We start from the raw sequence: 22711 nt of genomic DNA, 5'->3' as shown, positions 1-22711 counted from the left end.
ATGAATCACTTACTCTTCCTGGGTCCTGTCTGTGTATTCATGTGCACTGCAGCATCTAGTGATGATCATGTGACCCTGAGACTGGACCCAAAGTAAGTGCATTCTTTCCAAAGACGAGCACAACACCCATCAGTTTGGTGTTCAGCTCCTCCTAGGAGGTTAAAGGGGTTGTCCGGCGATAAAAAATTATTCACAGAATAACACACATTACAAAGTTATACAACTTTGTAATGTATGTTATGTCTGTGAATGGCCCCCTTCCCCGTGTCCCACCACCCCCACCCGTGTACCCGGAAGTGTGGTGCGCTATACATTACCTATCACGTGCCGACCACGGTCTCCGATCCTCAGCAGTGACGTCGTCTTTGGGAGGCCAGCGCATCTTCCCGAGTGCCGGCCGCCCTCTGCAGCGTCATCTGAAGCTCAGCCGCGATTGGCTGAGCATAACTGTGCTCAGCCAATCGCGGCTGAGCAGCTGATGACGTGGCCGCGTCATCAGCCGCTCAGCCGCGATTGGCTGAGCACAGTTATGGTCAGCCAATCGCGGCTGAGCTTCGGATGACGCTGCAGAGGGCGGCCGGCACTCGGGAAGATCCGCCGGCCTCCCGAAGAAGACGTCACTGCTGACGATCGGAGACCGTGGACGACACGAGATGCGGTGAGTATAATGCACCACACTTCCGGGTCTAGCGTGGGTGGGGGGAAACACGGGGAAGGGGGCCATTCACAGACATAACATACATTACAAAGTTGTATAACTTTGTAATGTGTGTTATTCTGTGAATAATTTTTTATCGCCGGACAACCCCTTTAAAGGGAACCTGTCACCCCCCGTGCCGGGGTGACAGGCTCCCGACCCCCGTTAGAGACCCCTATACTTACCTCATCCCGCCGGGTCCCGCTTCTGGATTCGGTCGGGTCCCGGAGATCTCAGCCGCTGCAGCCCGGCGCGCGCGCTGAGAGATGAGTCCAACGCTCATAGAGAATGACGGAGCGCTGGACTCTCCTGTCATTCTCTATGAGCGTTGGACTCCTCTCTCAGCGCGCGCGCCGGGCTGCAGCGGCTGAGATCTCCGGGACCCGACCGAATCCAGAAGCGGGACCCGGCGGGATGAGGTAAGTATAGGGGTCTCTAACGGGGGTCGGGAGCCTGTCACCCCGGTACGGGGGGTGACAGGTTCCCTTTAAGAGGTGTTTCTGTGCACCACACCACAACTTAACCCCTGCCTGGCTGGAAAACTGAGCCGGCTCAGCAGCAATACAGACAGGGTCCCCTCCAGAGCAAAAGTTTTCTCCCCTAGACTGGGAAACCTATTTGTAGCTGGGATTCCTCACACTTGCAGTAAGGAGCAGTGTGCGATGCACTGCCACTTACTGTATGCTCAGAGGAAGTAAGTGGTGATGCTGGTGCTACACTTCGTAAGCCAGTCTCTCTGCACCTGACAATGGAGGGTAAAACACAATTAAATGTATTTCCATGATTTCCTATGGAAAAATTCTGCTTAGTCCTAAAACTGCTTGGTTCTGAGAACAGCCTTCCAGAACAGATTAAGTTCAAGAACAGAGGTATGACTGTAGCTGCAAAGAGACAAGTTTGACATTTACCTCCATGGTTGTTCATCTGTATGGGAAAATGGAACTACAACTGCCATAAAGAAAGACAATTCACTTTTAATGTCCATACCTGTTCATTTACTGCATCCACATTTCTGCTGCACAAACTCATTCATATATTTTGCAGGAGGAGCTTCTGAAAGCTATTGGGACAGTGGTTTCTAGTTGCAGGTAAGTGTTTTATATTTTAAAGAGCTGATATGTGTCTGTTTTTTATTTTACCCACACAAAAATTTGTCTTCAAAATAGTGATCAAACTACAAGACAAACTGGTCAGAAGCAGCGCTGCAAAGGCCAAACAGAAATATGATTGTGTGTCTATTACATACTGTTTATATGTTTGACTTGTATATTAGGAAGTTCTCCTGTCTTCCAGCAGATGCCTCTGATATATGGAATAGAATACTATACAGTGGTGAACTCCTCCCATCTACCATCATTGTATGCTGTATGATTATACACTTCTAGGCTGGGTTCACACTATGTATATTTGAGGCTGTATTTGGTCCTCATGTCAGGTCCTCATAGCAACCAAAACCAGGAGTGGATTGAAAACACAGAAAGGCTCTGTCCACATAATGTTGTAATTGAGTGGATGGCCGCCATATAACAGTAAATAACTTCCATTATTTCAATATAACAGCCGTTGTTTTAAAATAACAGCAAATATTTGCCATTAAATGACGGCCATCCACTCAATTACAACATTATGTGAACAGAGCCTTTCTGTGTTTTTAATCCACTCCTTGTTTTGGTTGCTATACAGCCTCAAATATACGTAGTGTGAACATAGCCCTAAGGTGCATAGGACAGTTCAGTTATTATACTGGGAAAAGAAAACGATTTTGATGAACTGTGGGTACATAGGTTAAATTTGACTTACACGCTTGTGACTCGCCAGTGAGAAAGGTTAGGGGAACTGGCCATTGTAAGCCTACTGCAGTGCTTTTACTAGAAGATAAAAATAAAACCCTGTAGATATGTTTGATACAGCTGGTCCAGCACCAGAGTGGGTCAGTAACGGTATGGAAGGTAAATGTACTTTATTATATTCAATCACCCCCTCCCTGGGTATATATTAAAAAGACCCCTTCCTGGACAACCCCTTATTTTTCAATTCATTTAGTTACAATTACTTCAGACAGGCAGGTTCCAATATTAAAAAAGGGATTTTATCCAGTCACAAAACTGCGGGATGAAGGTGGTGCCATGAATATTGCCTATCTGGACTTCAGCACAAAGCCTTTGAAACAGTTCCCCATAAAGAGCGGAGAAGCTGAGAAGTTAGACAAAATTTGACTTGGTAATGGTGTTTATTCCGAGCAGAGACTGGTTACAAGTGGTGGTCCCAAGGGTCTGTTCTGGGTCCTATTCTTTTTATTATATTTCTAAGTGACATAGGAGAGGTCAGGTAGGTAAGGTTTGTCTGTTTGCTGATGACACAAAAGTGTGTAATAGGGTTGATATTCCTGGAGGTGTCAGTACTATGGGAAATGAGTTAGCTTTGCTAGACAAGTGGTCCAAACATTGGAAATTGCAGTTCAATGTTTCCAAATGTAAAATATTGCACTTGGGGAGGAGGAAACCCCTATCCGAGTATAATATCGGCAGTTCTGTGTTGGCAAAGACTTCAGAAGAGAAGGATTTAGGGGTAGTGATTTCTGACAGCCTTTAAAATTAGTCACTAGTGCAACCAGGTGGTAGGGAAAGCAAATCGTATACTGGGCTGTATAGCTAGAGGTATAACCAGTAGGAAGAGGGAGATTGTGATCCTGCTGTATACAGCTCTGGTGAGACCACATCTGGAATACTGTGTCCAGTTCTGGAGACCTCACCTAAAAAAGGATATTGATAAAAATAGAACAGATCCAAAGGATTTGAATCTGTATAGTCTGGTGGAAAGAATAGAAAGAGGGGACATGATTGAAACCTTTTAAGTATGTTAAAGCACGGATGTTGAGGAGGGAAGTGTTTTAAAAAAAAGAATTCAAGAACAAGAGGACACAGTGGGGGAAAAATCAGAAGCGATGTGAGAAAATATTACTTTACTGAAAGAGTAGTAGATGCTGGGAACAAACTTCTAGGAGATGTGGTAGGTACATCTACAATAACCGAATTGACACCTGCCTGGGATAAACATATATCTACGTAAGATAATAAGAAGGGTCATACTAAAAGGGCAGACTAGATGGACCTGGCGGTCTTTTTCAGTCTTCTATGTTTCTTTGTCATAGGTTCCTGTAGAGACATGAAATTAACCTTATCATATGTGCTATTATGCAAAACAAGAGTCCGTGGAGCCTCAGTTACGAGTCTCAAAACATGGGATAGCCAGATATCTCTAGCCTGATGCCAACGGGGTGCCTCCATGATGGGGAGAGCACCACACCACCCTGATAAATAACCCCTTAAGTCCCACTCGGTGGCGAGTATTGGAACATAGACAGGGAAACAACAGGGTGGCCCCTTTTGTCATTGTCTAACTCAAGATGCGAGTATTGCGATCATGACAAGGGCTTACAAAGGCAGGCCTCCACCCACAGACAGCCGTTTCGGGGTATTTGCCCCTCGTCAGTGTGGGGTATGATTCTGGCTAGTTGGGGCAATTACAAATCAACCAACAAAACACACTAATCACTGAACTCAAGGAGAACAGCGAAAAAAAAAATTCCAATGAAGTACTCAATCAAGAGTCTCCACTGATGCCCCCAAAAATTTAAATATGCAAAACAAGAGTCCGTGGAGCCTTTTGGGGGGATCAGTGGAGACTCTTGATTGAGTACTTCATTGGAATTTTTTTTTTTCGCTGTTCTCCTTGAGTTCAGTGATTACTGTGTTTTGTTGGTTGATTTTTAAATGCCCCGACTAGCCAGAATCCTACCCTACACTGACGAGGGGCAAATACCCCGAAACAGCTGTCTGTGGGTGGAGGCCTGCCTTTGTAAGCCCTTGTCATGATCGCAATACTCGCATCTTGAGTTAGACATTGACAAAAGGGGCCACCCTGATGTTTCCCTGTCTATGTTCCAATACTTGCAACCGAGTGGGACTTAAGGGGTTATTTATCAGGGTGGTGTGGTGCTCTCCCCATCATGGAGGCACCCGTTGGCATCAGGCTAGAGATATCTGGCTATCCCGTGTTTTGAGACTCGTAACTGAGGCTCCACTGACTCTTGTTTTGCATATTTACATTTTTGGGGGCATCAGTGGAGACTCTTGATTGAGTACTTCATTAGAATTTTTTTTTTTCCGCTGTTCTCCTTGAGTTCAGTGATTACTGTGTTTTGTTGGTTCATATGTGCTATTAGTTGCAAAACCAGCTATGGAACCCACATAGTACAAACTACAACTATTGAAATTTGATCACATCTGTCATTGCACCGGATTCGAATTTACTTAGCTCTAGATTAAGGGAATCCTGCCCTTGATGGGACTCTTTGCTCCTTTAGTACTGTACTTTCTGTGGAGCTCTACACTAATACAGTAGGGCACCACAGAAAGTATGTACAGGACTGGGGCTCCTGTCCACTATATGGCTCACATTACTGTACAGTGAGCAGTGAGGGCTGTTGTCCTTTCCCAAGTGCAACACACCATCTAATTTACATATTACATCAACTGAAGATGTAAGGAAAACAACACTGAGGAGGACATCCTCTAACCTGCTATTAGTTTCCCTTTAACCCCTTAACAACACAGGGCTAATATTTACATCCTGTGGCCGCCTTGGGGAGTTCAAAGGGGGGCCGCGTGGCAACCCCGCTCTGAACCGCCGCGGTCCCGGGTGCCGCATGTAGCCTGGGACCGCTGCTATTAGCGGGCACAGCCCGATTGCCGTGCCTGCTAATAAAGTAATCAGATGCAGTTGTCAAAGTTGACAGCTGCATCTGATTACTTATGCAGCCGATCCGTGGTGGTCTAGTGGCGGAGATCGCTCGGCACTCTGTTGCTTTTGGCTGCAGCAGCCAAAAGCAATAGAGTGCCTATCTCATTGATCTATGCTGTATATATATACAGCATAGATCTCAATGAGAGATCAGTGTGCGTATAATAGAAGTCCCCCAGGGGGGCTTCTAGTATAAGTGTTAAAGAAAAAAAAAAAGTGTTCAATATTAGTAAAAAAAAAAACCTCCCCTAAAATAAGTTTGAATCACCCCCCTTTTCCCATGTTATAAATAAAAATAAATAAACAAATGTTTGGTATCGCCGCGTGCGTAATTGCCCGAACTATTATTATTCACATTACTGATCTCGCACGGTAAACGGCGTAAGCACAAAAAAATCACAAAGTGCAAATTTGCGCATTTTTTGGTCGCATCAAATCCAGAAAAATTGTAATAAAAAGCGATCAAAAAGTCGCATATGCGCAGTCAAGGTACCGACAGAACACATCATGGCGCAAAAAATGACACCTCACACAGCCCCATAGACCAAAGGATAATAGCGCTATAAGCCTGGAAATGGAGCGATTTTAAGGAACATATATTTGTTAACAATGGTTTGAATTTTTTACAGGCAATCAGATAAAAGAAAAGTTATACATGTTACATATCGTTGTAATCATAACGACTTGAGGAACATATATAACAAGTCAGGTTTGTCCCAGGGCGAACTGCGCAAAAACAGATACCCCCCCAAATAAACAAAATGCGGGGGGTTCAATTTAACCACACATTGAATTTTTTTGGGGGGGTTTAGCAGTGTGCTTTATGGAAAAATTCAGCCTGTCATTGCAAAGTACAATTAGTGGCCTTTTAAGCACAAGGAGGAAAAAAACGGAACTGCAAAAATGCAAGTTGGCTCTGTCCTTAAGGGGTTAATGGGGTTGGACACCTTACAAGTGAGAAGACATTGCCTCCTTCCACTCTTCTGTCAGAGATGGTATTACTGCCTTTCACCTGTCCTCCACTGCAAGAGGGGGGATGCCATTAATATCTCTGTTGCCATCTTGACTTGGTGCTCTGTGGCAATGGTCCTGCTTCAGACATTGCTGATCTAGCACTGTTGGGGGCCCCATTATTTAGATATTTTGAAAAGTTATGTTATTGTGCCTCATCTAAAAAGTCTCCTATAACATATGATTGTCTTGTTTGATCGTTTACAGCGAACAGCTGAAGGAACCAGCTCCTTTACAACCAAGTATAGACACTATTATTCAGGCAATATTAAAGGAGTGCCGGAAAGAAAATATAAAATACAAGATTATAGCTCTGAAATGTGCAGCAGATGTTCTTGAATCCACAAAGGAGGATCACTTCCAAGAAATGGCTGATATCCTTTTCCCCTTGATACAGAAGGTACAGTCTCTATCATTAGAATTTAATAAAACAGATTCTTAAATTGAATTTGTGTACCCAAAATATTCATGCCACTACAGACTTGGTCACTGGGAGATGATTAGAGTTAATGTTTAACATTGTGAATATTTTAACCAGATGATAAGGCAGTTTTAAATGTACAATCTGAAAGCTAAAGGTATGGAAATATTTCATAAGTACTGTATGGAATTGACAATGTACAAGGAAATCGGCATGAGCCGAAAATCATGTGCCATGTATCCCAATCATGTAAGACAATGACATTTGGTTAATTTCTATTTAAAATACATAATACTGCTAATTGTGATAACTCTTTAGCTTTAAAGGGGTAGTGCGGCGGTAAAGAATTATTTACAGACTAACACACATTACAAAGTTATACAACTTTGTATTGTATGTTATGTCTGTGAATGGCCCCCTTCCCCGTGTCCCACCACCCCCACCCGTGTACCCGGAAGTGTGGTGCGCTATACTCACCTGTCACGTGCCGACCCAGTCTCCGATCTTCAGCCCGTGACGTCTTCTTCGGGCGGCCGGCGAACAGCTCCGACTGTCCCGAATGCCGGCCGCCCTCTGCCGCGTCATCCGATGCTAAGCCGCGATTGGCTGAGCATAACTGTGCTCAGCCAATCGCGACTGAGCACAGTTGGGGCGCCGGCGGCAGGGATTCGGCCGTCCGTCCGAAGATGACGCTTGTCACAAAATGGCGGACGGCCCTTGACACGGATCAGGTAATGTATAATGCACCACACACTTCCGGGTATGCGGGCGGGGGTGGTGGGACACGGGGAACGGGGCGATTCACAGACATAACATACATTACAAAGTTGTATAACTTTGTAATGTGTGTTATTCTGTGAATAATTTCTGAGCGCCGCACTACCCCTTTAATGTATATAGAGGCCTCCTGACTCTCTGATCATGACAGCAGATGTCATAATAGTGAGGATAAGGCAACGGTGGAGGAGTCTGGCAGTGGCTTTCTTAAAAACCTATGCCAAGTTTGCACGTATAGAGGAATTTTGACAGATGGCTGTCAGCCAAATTATGTTTATATCCTCACTCTTTTCAGGTTTCTTTTATGCAGCACACTATATGTGCGTAGTTTATTGCTGGTTAGTAAACTTAGAAAACAGTCACGGTCACTGGTACAAATAATTTTTTCGCCATTTAGTTCTCCTATGACTCAATGTAGGTCTGATGACTTATTTTACACGTAGCGATAATTTGCCCGAACGTACGATTAACGATTTCGAAGTAACGATTTTTTTTTATAACGATCAGTGTTTAGATGGAACGATATATCGTACGGAAAAATCGTTTTGCGATCGCTTAAGCCTATCTCGCACATAGTCGTTCACAGATTTAACCTGTTTACACTGAACAATCTGTGAATTTTTTGGGAACGACCAACAACGATTTGAGAACATGTTCAAAGATCAAATTGAACTATTTCTCGCTCGCCGCTTAATCGTTCGCTGCGTTTACACGCACCATTATCATTCGCATTCGATCGTTATCGTGCAAATTCGCATGATAATCGTTCCGTGTAAACGCAGCATTACAATGGCCAATTATTGGCAACGAGCAATCCTAGAAATGCTCATTTTGCTGATAATCGACTTGTGTAAGTTCCAGCGATCAGCCGACAAACGTGAAAACACCTGCTCATCACATTTTTTGTGCGAAAGTAAAATTTGTTATAGGCGACACATCTTTTTGTAAACAGCAGATGAGCGGCCTATGATAACAAATGTTAATGGCCACATGAATGGTGCAGCGATTGTTCATGTGTCCTGGGCATCTGATTAATCTTGTCTTCTAAAGACACTGCAAGTGAGCGCTGATCACGCTGATCTGGCTCGTTTGCTACAGCGGATAGACAGAATAAAAAAGGGCCCTAAGAGGGAGGTTCTTGTAAGTCATCTTACTGGATGTTTCTTAAAATTAATATCTTGAAATCTCTTGTTTCATTGTTATTTATTCAGGCTTCTAAGGAAACTGTGGGGGCTCGATCACCAAAGGAAGAGCAGGATGAAGAAGATGAAAATGAAAAAACAAAAGAACTGCACACAGAAACTTTGTTGTGTGCCTTTTCAACTTTAGGAAAGACCTGGCCCAGAAATCCTGACACTCAACGTAAGTTATATGCAGAGGCCATGATAACTAATACAACTGAAAATTTGTGCAGACAAAAAGTAAACATTTTGGCCCCAATTTGCTCTAAAAACAAAATAGTTATCCAGGCTGAAAAAAAGCATAGTTTGTTTCTTGCAAAAAATAGCACCATTCCTGTCCTCAGGTTGTGTGTGGTATTACAGTTCAGAGTACAGCTACATTCACTTCAATGGAACTGAGCTGCTAAACCGCTCCCAAACCTAGATGTTGTTTCTAGAAGAAAGCGGTCATGTTTTTCTAAGCATGGGTAACCCCTTTAACCCCTAGGCGACCCTGGACGTACCTGGACGTCCAGGGCCGCCTACAGGTGTCCAGAGCGGGACCGCGCTCTGAACCGCCCAGGTCCCGGGTGCCACATGTAGACAGGGGCTGCGGCTATTAGCGGGCACGGTCCGATTGCCGTGCCCGCTAATTAGGTAATCGGATGCAGCTGTCAAAGATCCGATTGCCTAATGCAGCCATTCCCTGGTGTCTAGCGGGGTGGATCCACACATTCGGCTCGGGCTGTGGTCTGCGCCGTAATGGCGCTGATCCCGGCTCGGCACTCGATTGCTTCCGGCTGCAGCAATCCAGTGCCTATCTCGTTGATCTATGCTGTATTCCTATACAGCATAGATCTCAATGAGAGATCAGTGTACTTATACTAGAAGTGTAAAAGGGGGGGGGGGGGGGGGGAAGTGTCATTAATAATTAAAAAATAAAAACCTCCCCTAATAAAAGTGTGAATCACCCCCCTTTTCCCATGTTATAAATAAACATGTTTGGTATTGCCCCGTGCGTAATCGCCTGAACTATTAATTAATCACATTCCTGATCTCGCACGGTAAACAGTGCAAGCGCAAAAAAATCCCAAAGTGCAAAATTGCGCATTTTTGGTTGCATCAAATCCAGAAAAATTGTAATAAAAAGCGATCAAAAAGTCGCATATGCGCAATCAAGATACCGATAGAACACATCATGGCGCAAAAAATGACACCTAACACAGCCCCATAGACCAAAGGATAAAAGCGCTATAAGCCTGGGAATAGAGCGATTTTAAGTGACATATATTTGTTAACAATGGTTTGAATTTGTTACAGGCCATCAGATAAAAGAAAAGTTGTACATGTTACATACCGTTGTAATCGTAACGACTTGAGGAACATATAAAACAAGTCAGTTTTACCCCAGGGCGTATGGCGCAAAAACACATACCCCCCAAATAAACAAAATGCGTTTTGGTTTTTTTTCAATTTCAGCGTAAAAAAATATGGCGTAAAAAAAATACCCTCCAAATAAAAGAAATGTGTTGTTGTTTTTTTTTTTTCAATTTTACCACACATTGAATTTTTTCCTGCTTTTGCAGTGTACTTTATGAAAAAATTCAGCCTGTCATTGCAAAGAACAATTAGTGGCACAAAAAATAAGGGCTCATGTGGGTCTCTAGGTGGAAAAATGCAAGTGCTATGGCCTTTTAAGCACAAGGAGGAAAAAACTAAAAATTTACCTGGTCCTTTAAGGGTTAAAGAAGTTCTCTGGGATTTTCTGTTTTCTGTCTGGCAGAAATTGGTATGCTTATTTTCATGAGCTGAAGCTTCTCTCACTGTTAGAGCTCTATTACATGGAGTGATAATCGGTGTGATTCGGTTATCACTCCATGTAATAAAGGCAACAATCGGCTAATGGCAACGATCGCGGGCTGATGGTGTCTTTTGGTCACTGACTGCGCACTGTTATGTGTAATAGTGATGTGTGGCCAGTGGCTGATGAATGTGTTAAGAAAATAATAAAGTTTATACATATCTGTCCACACTCGCCAGTGTCTTCCTGGTTTCTGCCCGCAGCTGTTGCTGGAATTTCAGAGCCTGTCTCTGAAGTTACAGGCTGCTCAGCCAATCACTGCCCGAGATGGCACAGTGCAGTGGGCAGTGATTGGTGGAGTGGCCTGTCACTTCAGCTCTGCAATTCTGGTGACAGCTAAGGGCAGGGGACAGGAAGACACCGGAAAGCGTGGACAGGTATGTATAAACTTTATTATTTTACATTAAAGGCAAGTGCTGCACGCTACCAATGGCCATGCAGCCCTTGATGCACAATAGTCGAGATGTGTAATCTACTAGATCGACGCTCGCTTACATAGAGATGCAAATATTGCATGCTAATATTCTAAGACTCTCGACTCAAGTCTCATAGACATAGACAAAAGACAGATGCAGAGAGTCAGAAGTATGGTCTCTTAATGGGACTCTGTCACCTCCAACCCTAAAGTCATCTGTATTTGCTGATACCAAATCTGTAGTTTGTAGCTTTCTACTCCTTTGTATTTCACCATTGTAAGCCTACAGATGGTGCATGTTGATGTATAGAGAGGACTTCTTAGCTGAAGTATATAATAAAGAGGACTACTTTGACTCCTTCATTTGTGGGCTTACAGCAAAGGAATGTAAGAATATAGATGAAAATTGCAGATATAGAATCACAGTTGTATACTCTACTTGAGCAGGTGTTTTAGAGGTGACAGAGTCCCTTTTAAGCATTCAGAGGCATCGGAATGGCATCCTAACCTGGAGAGAATGCAGCACTGTAAGAGAACTTCTTTATTAGCTACCACTTTGTTGCTGGAGGTAAGAACCCTGTTTTTACTGCAGTTGTTGTGACACGTAATGCCTAAACTGTAAATTAAATATAAATAAATGCTCCATTATTTAAAGTACACACATATTGTTGGCTATACCTCATTGCTGGTTTTTATGGTACAATAGGTTGCTACCGTTTAGAAGTTTGCAAGTTGATGTGTGAAAGGTTGAAGCTGAGCACTTGGAAAGTTCAGCATGCTGTCCTTCAGTCCATGAACGCATACTTTTATGGGTAAGTTGTGTTGCTGGGAAGATATATATTACTCCTTTTAGAATGAGATTTGTGATTACTCTCGTTAAAGGAGTTGCCCTTTAAGAAGGGTTTTGTTTTGTTTGTTTTTTGGTTGCTATAAAAATAAGCAATACTTCTCCCAATCCTCCATCACTGCAAATCAGACAGCTCTAAGTTACCGCTTGGCCCAGCTTTCTTCTTGTTTGTGTGATGTGTCATCCCTGCAGGAACTTGCCCAATGAGCCAATAACAGGCAAAGGTGGTACACTAAGGTGGCCAGTGATTGGCTGATTGGGGCAGTTCTTGTTGGGACGACATGAAGGTAGGTAATTGGAGCCTCCTTAATGTTTGCAGCAGCAGGGAATCGGGGAAGAAGAGTATCGCTGATATTTTCTGTTCTGTAAAGAAAACTTTTCAGCATTCTTCTCACTATTATCACAGGCAAGATTAATGTAAAGTGGGCACCAGTATACAAGATGGTATTACAGACCATTCACAGTCAGGGTTCATCCTCAATTACCCCATCCGCCCAAACAATGACCTTTGCACAGGACACAGAGAGGGCCTAGGAAACTTTTCCATAGAGGTCAGTAAGTCAGCTCCAGACTATTGTTAGCGATGCTTTACTGCAAGCTACATAAATCTATGTATCTTTCTGGTTAGTGTTGTCTGTTGTGGCAAATTTTTTATAGCTGAATACAACAACAGAAATCTCTTCTCCAAATGGCTACAGTGCAACAGTCCAGGTGCTCTAGGCTGTTTACATTTAGCTTACATTTTACTATACTTGGCAGTTGTATTGTGAGAAGTATTAGGCTGCAACTATTTTCATGCTTTCATCCACTGTGAGCAAATGGGGATCTTGAAAATGTTGATGAATTAAAGAGTATACCAGACTCAATATAAAATGATTAAGTAGTTTTACATGAAATCTTAATTTTAAGAATAACTGGACCTAGAAACTAATTTTTCAATTAAGTGGCCCTCCAGCAGGTCCATATTTGCTGCTTAAGCTGCACTAGCAGGAGCGTAGCTAGGATTCACGGGGCCCCATAGCAAAAAACTGTAAGCCCCCCCCTATCCCCTATGCACAAGACAAAGCACTGCACTGTATATATATGCAGATAAAGGCTCTTATGGATCGAGCTGAAACATTGCTTATGCATTTTGTGGGAGAAATAAGTCACCGTTTGATTGGAGCTCTGCAGTTGTATTCTTTGTTTTATATATGTATGTATATGTATGTATATGTATGTGTATGTATATATATATATATATATATATATATATTTTCCGTAATGTGGCAAAAATGAGCCAATGGCTGCTTGCTCTGTCAGTACAATGTTAGAAGACAAGTAAATCTTTGCTTTACTGCTGGTGCACTGATAACCCCTGACCTATGCAAGACAGGCAGTGAGAACAGAGGTCAGGGGTTATCAGTGCAGGGAAGCAAAGTTTTTTTTCTCTTCTGCCTGTTAACCCTTTTTTTTGTGTTGCAGCATGTAAGTAAACATTGGGTCACTTACACACTGCAGTACATAAGGGGTTAAGCAGGACAAAACAGGAGGCTCTTATCTTCTCCCCCGGGACCCCCTCCTGCACGGGCCCCATAGCAACCGCCTACCCTGCCTCTATGGTAGCTACGTCACTGTGCACTAGGCACCTACTAGTGCTGTCACTCAGCTGATGTGTCTAAGGGGGTGAATATGCCAAGTAAGGAAAGTATACTGCATACATCCTTATTGTGACCTGATTATTAGCATAGCAGCTGTGGCACAACTGTTGTTAGATACATGCAGTATCCTTGTATAGTACCAGCAATACTTCTAGGAGCTCAGAACCTGTGGACTCTAAATTACATGTCATTACTCTAGGGTTGCTTCTTGTTCCTTATTCTGTGCTATAGTGTTTACAGGAGTGCCGGTAAGTCTGTCTACACAGGAAGACTGGTCATCTAAAATATGTCCCATAGTGTGCCGCCCTAGATACTTAGATACAGTATAGCATGCATAGCAGTTAATCCAGCCCTGTCCAATAGGTGTAACTACATAATTCTATTTTTTTACATAATAAAATACTATTACAACTCAACTTTCTAATTGACTTAACACAGCTCCCTGACACACTTGTGATCAAGTTAACCTTGGCTACAACTCATGTTAAGCCTGACTACATCTGTATGTGCCCTCCTTTTATAATCTGGTTATCCAATACAGTAATTGTAAATTTTTCTTATTCTTGACCCATACAATTGTTTATAACTTTTGATTGCTTCACATTGTGCCTAATGGACTACACCTTTAAGGGTACTATTACACGGAACGATAATCGGCCGATTATCGCTCCGTGTAATAAATACAACGGTCAGCCGATGACAACGATCATCGGCTGATTGTTTAATATAGGTTAGAACCTATATTTGTTGGGAGCCGACCGCGCACAGCTACTTGTAAACGTGACTGGCAATATACATTACCTATCCAGGCTCCAGGGCTGCTCCTGCGGTCCGCTTCTTCCCGGGTCGTGCGCGCTCTAGCTTTAGAGTGGCCTGTCAGCTCACAGGCCACTCTGAAGCTAAAGCGAGCGGGACCCGGGAAGAAGCAGACCGCAGGAGCAGCCCTGGAGCCTGGATAGGTAAAGTATATATTTTAATCAAGGGCTGCAAGGACAAGTAACTATGTCCCCGCAGCCCTTGTTAAACGATTATCGGGCCGCGTAATAGGCCCAGTAAACGAGCGCTGATCTAGTAGATCGTCGCTCGTTTACAGGTATTATCGGGCCCCCATCGGTCCGTGTAATACCACCCTAAGAATTAGCTGTCACAGATATGGACAACTGTACACTAGCGTTTTCCACATCCTGTTAGTAAAACATCATCCTTACAACAATATTAAAACATTAATTATGATCTCTTCGGCTATTATTTTTGCCTTCCTCTAGATCAGCACTGTTGGGTTGTACTGTATTGAACTTGATTTGATTCTTCTCTTTTTCTTTTTTCCTTATTAACTATGTAACCATGCTATTGACTTACCCATCATTGAGAATCTACAGCAAGAGTGGGGAATGGTAATGCAAGGCTTCTCTTTGTGGTGTTTTTTAGTCATATTGTATTTCATGATTGTACTGATAGTATACACTGATAAACAAAACAATAAGGGCGCTGGATAGTGCAGTATCCTCTTGACCATATGATCCAATGTAGTAGCAAAAAGAAAATCCCTAACCTTGCGGAGTTGTGCTTTGGCATAGGCATAACTCTGCAGCACTGTTTGCTGGATCAGGGACCTGGGAGCAGACATATATCTCATTTGCCTACAGTAATTGCTCCAAACAACTATAACAGATCACAACCATACGATCACTCCCTCAACCTTGGTGCGGGATCTAGAGACTGGTTTAGATATATATAAACGCTGTGTTTATTTTGGCAAACCTAAAACCACATGCAGGCTGGGCTTGATGAAGACGCTGGGATGGCGTGGAAACACCTTGCTTGTGGTTTTATGTTTGCCGAAATAAAACCAGTCTCTGAATACTGCGCCAAGGACGAGTGAGTGAGTGCCTGGTTGTTGTCTGTTACCATGATTGTACTGATAGTAGTACAGTTTTATTTCATTGTTTCACTTGACTGTGTTTTTTTTTTATATTTTTCAGCTTACTGATCTTAGAAAAGGAGCATTCGGACATCACAGCCCTTAAAGAAATCCTCACAGAAGCCTGTCCAGCACTTGCACATTCTCTAGGTACTGCAGTAGTCTTTGCACTTACTCTTATTGGGTCACAAATCAGTTTTTCTGATCAGTTCAATAGACAGTGATAAAAGTTTCCTCCAGCCTCCATAGTAGTGATCTTGTTTGGTGTACATACTAAATTGTAAAATGTCAGTATACAGTGAACTTCCGTAGTTTTGGCTGCAGACAGAATTTTATATTTAGCACAAGCAGGTATAAGATGGCACAGCCGCAATAATCATTCACTCTGGCATAGAACCTTGCAATTAACCTCAGCTGTTATACATGTATCAGACCAGTGTTGCTCAGTCAGTCCAAGTCTCTTGTAAATCCCGTAAAGATACACAGCGGCAACACTCACCAGCTTTCTTTTTATAGAGATTTCTATTAAGGCAAATAAGCAGGGCATAGGAATGCTTTTACAAAGAAAGAGACGGCAGTTTCACATCACAGCGCTTCTTTGGGTCCAGAAGAAGCACTGTGACGTGAAACAGCAGTTGCTTGTTTTGTAATTGCCTGCCTATGCCCTGCTTTTTTGCCTGAATGGGGTAGTTCAGAAAAAAATCTTTACAAATCTCTGGCACCAGTTGATTTGAATTTTCTTCTATTAAAAAATCTCTAATCTTCCAGTACTTATCAGCTTGTCAGGAACTGTCCAGAGCATTACCAAATCCCCATAGAAAACCTCTAATGCTCTCCGGAGGGAAAAGAATACTGCTTCAGTGACATACAGCAGCTGATAAGTACTGGAAGACTTTGAGATTTTTTTAATAGAAGTAAATTATAAATCTCTGGCACTTTCTGGAACCAGTTGATGTGAAAGAAATAATTTTTTGCTATACTACCCCTTTACTAAGAAGGAAGCTGGTGAGTGCCATCACTATGTTTACCTTTATGAGAATTTTATATTCTAGCTGCTGTAGATTTGTAGCTCTAACACTAGCTCTGACACATTAGTATTATACAGAACACATTCATTTGAGGGTTTATTCATTTACATGCATTGGTTACCTTAATAGAATGTTATCAACATTTAGTTGCAGTATTGTAATAAGTTTCTTTATGTTTAACAGAAAATAAGAGTTATGCATCTGTAAGAACAGAAGCTATCTCTGTAATAGAAATACTTCTAAAGAAACTAGAAGGTAAGTAGGTGAAGTGAATAGTCATAAAAACCTAAAAGATTGTCAGCATCTAAGTGGTTAAATAGTCAGCAGCAAGCCCCAAACCCTCCCCATACCCCCTAATGGCTACATGCCGATAATAAACATCATGGGCTATTAAGGGGTTAAATTTGATTACTGTTGATTTACCAATCACATGTTTTTTTTTTATATTGCTCCTGATCTTTTCTCCAGGTAATCGCAGATTCTTTCCCCTTTTACTTGTTCAGTTTTTTTTTATTAAAAAAAAACACCCCCTCCTTAACCTTATTTAGGCTTTTAAAGTGAATGTACCACTTAGTATGAATTTTTTTTTTATCATGATCTATCTTGTTGGCACCCGATGATATGGACCATTTTTTAAACCACTGCCAGGTTCCCACTATCTGCACTGGTTTCTGCAAATCAGGCCACTCAATATCCCCTCCCCTATTTGATGCGGCCAGACTTTATTCTTATGGAGGCATAACACGGGGGGGTGTCCGTACACTAGGGATGCCGGCCCGCCTCGAGTGCATAGAGTGCATCTTGGTTTCTTCTTGGCTTCAGAGTTTACAGATTTGGTCAGATTGTCTTTCCTAATAGGTTTTATGTTTTATGGACCATTTCTATTTTATCAATATTTTTTTGTAGGTTAGGTTTCCAGAACTGGACACAGTATCCCAGATGTGATGATGTCACTAGAGCTCTATACGGTGGGATCACCGCCTGGTTGCACTGGTGACTTATTTTAATGCTGTCAGAAATCACTCCCCCTAAATCCTCCTCTCCTGAAAGTTTTCACTACTACAGAACTGCCGATATGATACTTCTTTAAAGGATTCCTTTCCCCCAAGTGAATTATTTTACATTTGGAAATATTGAACTGCTTTTCACTGTTTTTGACCACTTCTCTAGTAAAGCTAAATCATTCTCCATATTACTGACACCTTCAAGTATATCAACCCTATTGCAGACTTTTGTGTCATCAGCAAACAGACAAACCTTGCCTACCAAACCTTTTTAACACACCACCATTATTACCAACCCTATTACTATCCACGGCACCACCTTCATCCAGAACTTTTGTGACAGTCTAAGAAATCAATAAGATTAGTATGACATGAATTGCCCTCAATGAAGCCATGCTGGCTTTGGTCAGTATTGTTTGTTTTTAGGTGTCGTTATTTTTTTTTTTTTTTTTAAAGAAGATTTTTATATTTTTTACTAATACAGGTGTCAAGTTAACTGGTTTGTTACTAGTGGCCTCTTCTCTACTACTTTTTGTCAATGGGTATAACCTTGGCCATTCTCCAATCATTAGGAACATCCTCTGTTAGAAGGGATTAGGATACACAGATCAGTCCGGTGTTTGTGTGTGTGTGTGTGTGTGGGGGGGGGTTGTAGTTACTAGTTATAATCCTTAAACCCAAGGATCTACAGATTCACCACTTCATAGAAAACAATGGGGTAATCTCTTCTCTGTTATTTTCTTAAATATAACACAAGAATAAAGGAAGAGAAATAGACTTGTGAATAACCCACATAAAAAAATCTTAAAAAAAAAATGTTAATTTCTGATTAGCAGTACACAATAGGTACAAAATTACTAGGTACAAAAGTTTAGGCAGGTGTGGACAAAATGCAGCAAAGTAAGAATGCTTCTTAATAGTGTTAATAGTTTATTTGTATCAATGAACAAAATCTAAATTAGATGAATATTTGGAGGACCCCCCCCCCCCCCTCCCCCCGGGCGTCTTCAGAACAGCTTCTATGTACTGCAAAAATCCTTTTGAGGATTTATCCAAGATATTTGGAAGTCTACATCTTCAGTCTCTTCATGTAAACCCAGACAAACCGAATGTTGTTGAGATCAGGGCTATGACATCACTTCTAGGAGTCCTTTTTCCCCTTCTGCATCCTTGGGTCCCCCTCAAAACAAACCCACATCCACTTCCAAAACCGGCTTGAGACAGGACAGCGTTGGGGCCAGTGATTGGCTGAGCGGGCTGTCACTGTTGAGACGGGGGACCCAAGGACACCGGAGGAGCACGGTGAGGTAAGCATTGCTTCTTTATTATTTTATAAATATACTTGCAACAATATATAAAAAAAAAAAATTATACTCTGGAGTAACCCTTTTAAGCTCTGTGAAATCATAAAGTCAAACTTAAATCCGAATTTTCTTATTTCTGTTGAGTTTATGCTCTGCCATACATATCTGATACTTTGCATGTCCTTTATAATCTTGTGTATTTTTTCAGTAAATAAGAAGCTGCTCCTTGTTGTATTTTGCTAATTGCATTGATGTTTTTCCAGATTCAGAACAATGGCAAAGCCTTACATTAGACAACAGAAACCTGCTTATTACATCTTTATCTACTATGGAACTGGACAGCAGGCCAGACCTGAGAGATAAAGGATTATTGCTGAAGAAGAAGTTGGAGAACTTAAATTAATCTGTATAAAAAGAATACCTGTGCAACTCAACCCAAACATGTTTCGTGGATTTTGAGAAGAATTTGACACAAGCTTACATTTCTGCTTTAGCATGCATCATTCCACGCATAAAATAAATATTTCCATGAAATCTGATCTCTTGTACACTGTCTGCATTTTATAGGTTACAATGATACATGAAAATAGTTTTAGGCTATGTTCACACTACGTAAAACAACGGCTGTTATTTTCAACGGCCGTTGTTTTGAGGCCAAAACATCGGCCGTAGAATTACGACCGTACGGGCTAGTCGTGAAACTACGGCCGTTGTTTAATATTGCCTCCTAGCATGTTTTTAATCGGGCTGAAACATGTCATTTAATTGAAACACTGCGACTAGCCGAATAAACCACTCAGTAAATTTTTTTACATTAAAATCAAGTTTAATTTGGCCGTAATAAATTTTACGTGTGCGGCCGCATTGAAATCCATGGCCGTAGTTGTAACATTACCGGCCGCAAATAAATGTCATGTTCATTTTTCACGGGTCCGTACAAACTACGGCCGTAGTCTTATACGCAGTGTGCATCGTATGACCGTAGTGCGCATGAATTGCTATATCGTACCATCCTCAAAACAACGGCCGTAGTTTTGGTGTGAAAACTACGGCCGTTGTTTTACGTAGTTTGAACATAGCCTTAAACAGCTTGAGGTTTGCCAAGAAATTTCATGGAAGTTCTATGTACTACGACATCAAATGTTTTATTTGGAATTGGTCAGTTGACTAAATCTTTTATTGAGTTTATAAATTTTGGTTTTTATTAACTTTGTAACATTTGTTATTTCTATGTTCTAAATAGATAGTGAACACTAAACAGACCAATAGAAAAAAAATGCCCCCCTCAAAAAGAAAAAAGAAGCAGATGCAGTGTGTTCAGACAGTGAATGAGAAAATACTTGTATTCTCTTACGTGTTGCTGCTACTCCAGAATGACATTGTTTTGACATTTAAATCCATTATGGCCATTACAGTTGTTCACATTGGCCATACACAATCACTGACACACATGGTGAAGGAGGAACAGTGTTTCTGGTTATGTTCTGAGAATATTTGTGGATGATAAATCTTTCCAAAAGGAAATATATCTTTTGGCCAAACATTTTGAACACTACTTCTTTTTAGAGGATGGCCAGTTTTCTTAAAGAGAATTTGTCATCTGCAATTTGCGTCCCTAACTACTGACATTGTTAGTGAGCTACTAGATGGTACCTTTCATATATCTGTGCCTGCAGATTAGACATCTCTGCCCGAGACAGGAACTGTCCAGAGCAGCAGGAAATTCCCATAGGAAACCTTGTGTCAGACTGACATTGAAAACATTTCCTGCAGGGCATACAGCAGCTGATATAGAAACACTTGAGATTTTTAAATAGAAGCAAATTACAAATCTATATAACTTTCTGAAACCAGTTAATTTGAAAGAATTTTTTTTTTATTGGATAACCCCTTTAAGTGGCACGTTATGCTGTTTGCAGCATACTGCACTGCTAGTAACTGACAAGTTACTAGCAGTGAGCTAGCATCACTGATCACATACACAGCTCTGTGCAAAGTTACTATAGTAATGTAAAAGGTTTGGTGCTTGTTATATCTGGTGTATGTAGAATGGGCCCCAAGAATCAAATTCCCAGTTGGGCCCAAGGTATCGCAGCCAAAATCTGTCCGGGCTGGTGCTCCATCTAAAATCCACAGGATAGGGGATATTAAGCTGATTGGTAGGGGTCCCAGTGGTCACGAGAATGTGGGAAAAGTGTCCCCCTTAAATTAACAGAGGGGACGGTGCTTCATTAAAGGGGTAGTTGGGTGTTAGACATTTATTCACTAAATAACACACATTACAAAGTTATACAACTTTGTAATGTGTGTTATGTAAGTGAATGGCCCCCTTCCTGTGTTCCCCCCCCCCCCCCCCCCCAGAAGTGTGGTGCATTATACTCACCGTATTACTGTCGACCCTGGCCGCCATCTTGGGACAATGACAAAATCTTCAGGAGGCTGGCTGGACGCCTCTGACGCGTCATCAGCTGCTTCGCCGCGATTGGCTGAGCATAGTTAGCAATGGGTGAGTCAATGAGAGTCATTGTCCCAAGATGGCGGCCGGGGTCGACAGTAATGCGGTGAGTATAATGCACCACACTTCCGGGGGTGGGGGGGAACACTGGGAAGGGTGCCATTCACTTAAATAACACACATTACAAAGTTATACAACTTTGTAATGTGTGTTATTTAGTGAATAAATGTCTAACAACGCACTACCTCTTTAATTCTCTAAGGCTTGTTATCCTGTGAATAGCTTTGAGAGAAGGGTACTGTACATTCTCATTTACTATTGTAATCTGGCATATGGCTTTTTGGGGGGTGCTGCGATGGTAGCTGAGAGTCAATGGGGAAAAGTTAAACACATTTTTTGTGGCAGGCTATGCGTTTGATGTTTTGCCATAGACTATGAGGGGAAAGAATTTAAAGGGGTATTCCCCCCAAAAATTATTTTTGCATTAATACGCTGCCCACCCGTAGCTTTTCATCTTTCCAATATACAGTTATTATGGATTCTGCACAGTTTTGCTGTTATCTAGGTATATTCACCCCCACGGATTGCATAGAATCATCAGACCTCAGTCCAACCCGACACGCTCCCTGCTCCTGGCCCCCACCCTCTGTGTCGGCATCACGTGTCCTCAGTCCCAGCACAGTGAAGTGACTGAGAACACTGATGGCGTGGCTGCTGTTAGAGAGGGAGACAATGATCAGCGCAGCTAACTAACAGCAGCCACCCGGTCACCCCCAGCCCAGAGCTCACCCCCTGTGTCCAGAGCCTCCCCACCGTCCAGCACTCACCCGCAGCGCACACAGCCCCGTGCCCCACAACCGACCGCCCCCCCATCACCCGTGGCATCCCTCACTCACCCGCAGCTTAGCCTCCGCACTCACCCGCGGCAAGCTCCGCCCCCCCCCGCAATCGCCCGCGACAAGCTCCGCCCCCGCAATCGCCCGTGATAAGCACCGCCCCTCGCAATCGCCGCGTCACCGCCAACTCAGCTCTGCTACACCGTCAACTCAGCTCTGCTACACCGTCACCACCAACTCGGCTCTGCTACACCGTCACCCCCAACTCAGCTCTGCTACACCGTCACCCCCCAACTCAGCTCTACTACACCGTCACCGCCAACTCAGCTCTGCTACACCGTCACCGCCAACTCAGCTCTGCTACACAGTCATCCCCAACTCAGCTCTGCTACACAGTCATCCCCAACTCAGCTCTGCTACACAGTCATCCCCCAACTCAGCTCTGCTACACAGTCACCCCCAACTCAGCTCTACTACACCGTCACCGCCAACTCAGCTCTGCTACACCGTCACCGCCAACTCAGCTCTGCT

The 22711-nt window shown here is 42.6% G+C and overlaps 1 protein-coding gene across 1 annotated transcript in view; it reads left to right on the top strand.

Annotated features, from left to right (window-relative positions):
• Positions 1-19428, top strand: part of ECPAS (Ecm29 proteasome adaptor and scaffold) — a 67031-nt gene extending 47603 nt beyond the window's left edge. Inside the window, exons 43-49 of the mRNA XM_069962136.1 lie at positions 1742-1785; positions 6719-6911; positions 8921-9071; positions 11852-11957; positions 15615-15703; positions 16765-16836; positions 19153-19428. Coding sequence (XP_069818237.1) covers positions 1742-1785; positions 6719-6911; positions 8921-9071; positions 11852-11957; positions 15615-15703; positions 16765-16836; positions 19153-19292 — 795 coding nt within the window. The 3' untranslated portion in view covers positions 19293-19428. The remainder of the gene's footprint in view (positions 1-1741; positions 1786-6718; positions 6912-8920; positions 9072-11851; positions 11958-15614; positions 15704-16764; positions 16837-19152) is intronic.
• Positions 19429-22711: the final 3283 nt, after the last annotated feature.

The sequence above is a fragment of the Dendropsophus ebraccatus genome, chromosome 3, assembly GCF_027789765.1.
Source record: "Dendropsophus ebraccatus isolate aDenEbr1 chromosome 3, aDenEbr1.pat, whole genome shotgun sequence".
Taxonomy (NCBI): Eukaryota; Metazoa; Chordata; class Amphibia; order Anura; family Hylidae; genus Dendropsophus; species Dendropsophus ebraccatus.
Note: the sequence above shows the minus strand (reverse complement) of the source record. Positions and strands in the feature narration are given on the sequence as shown.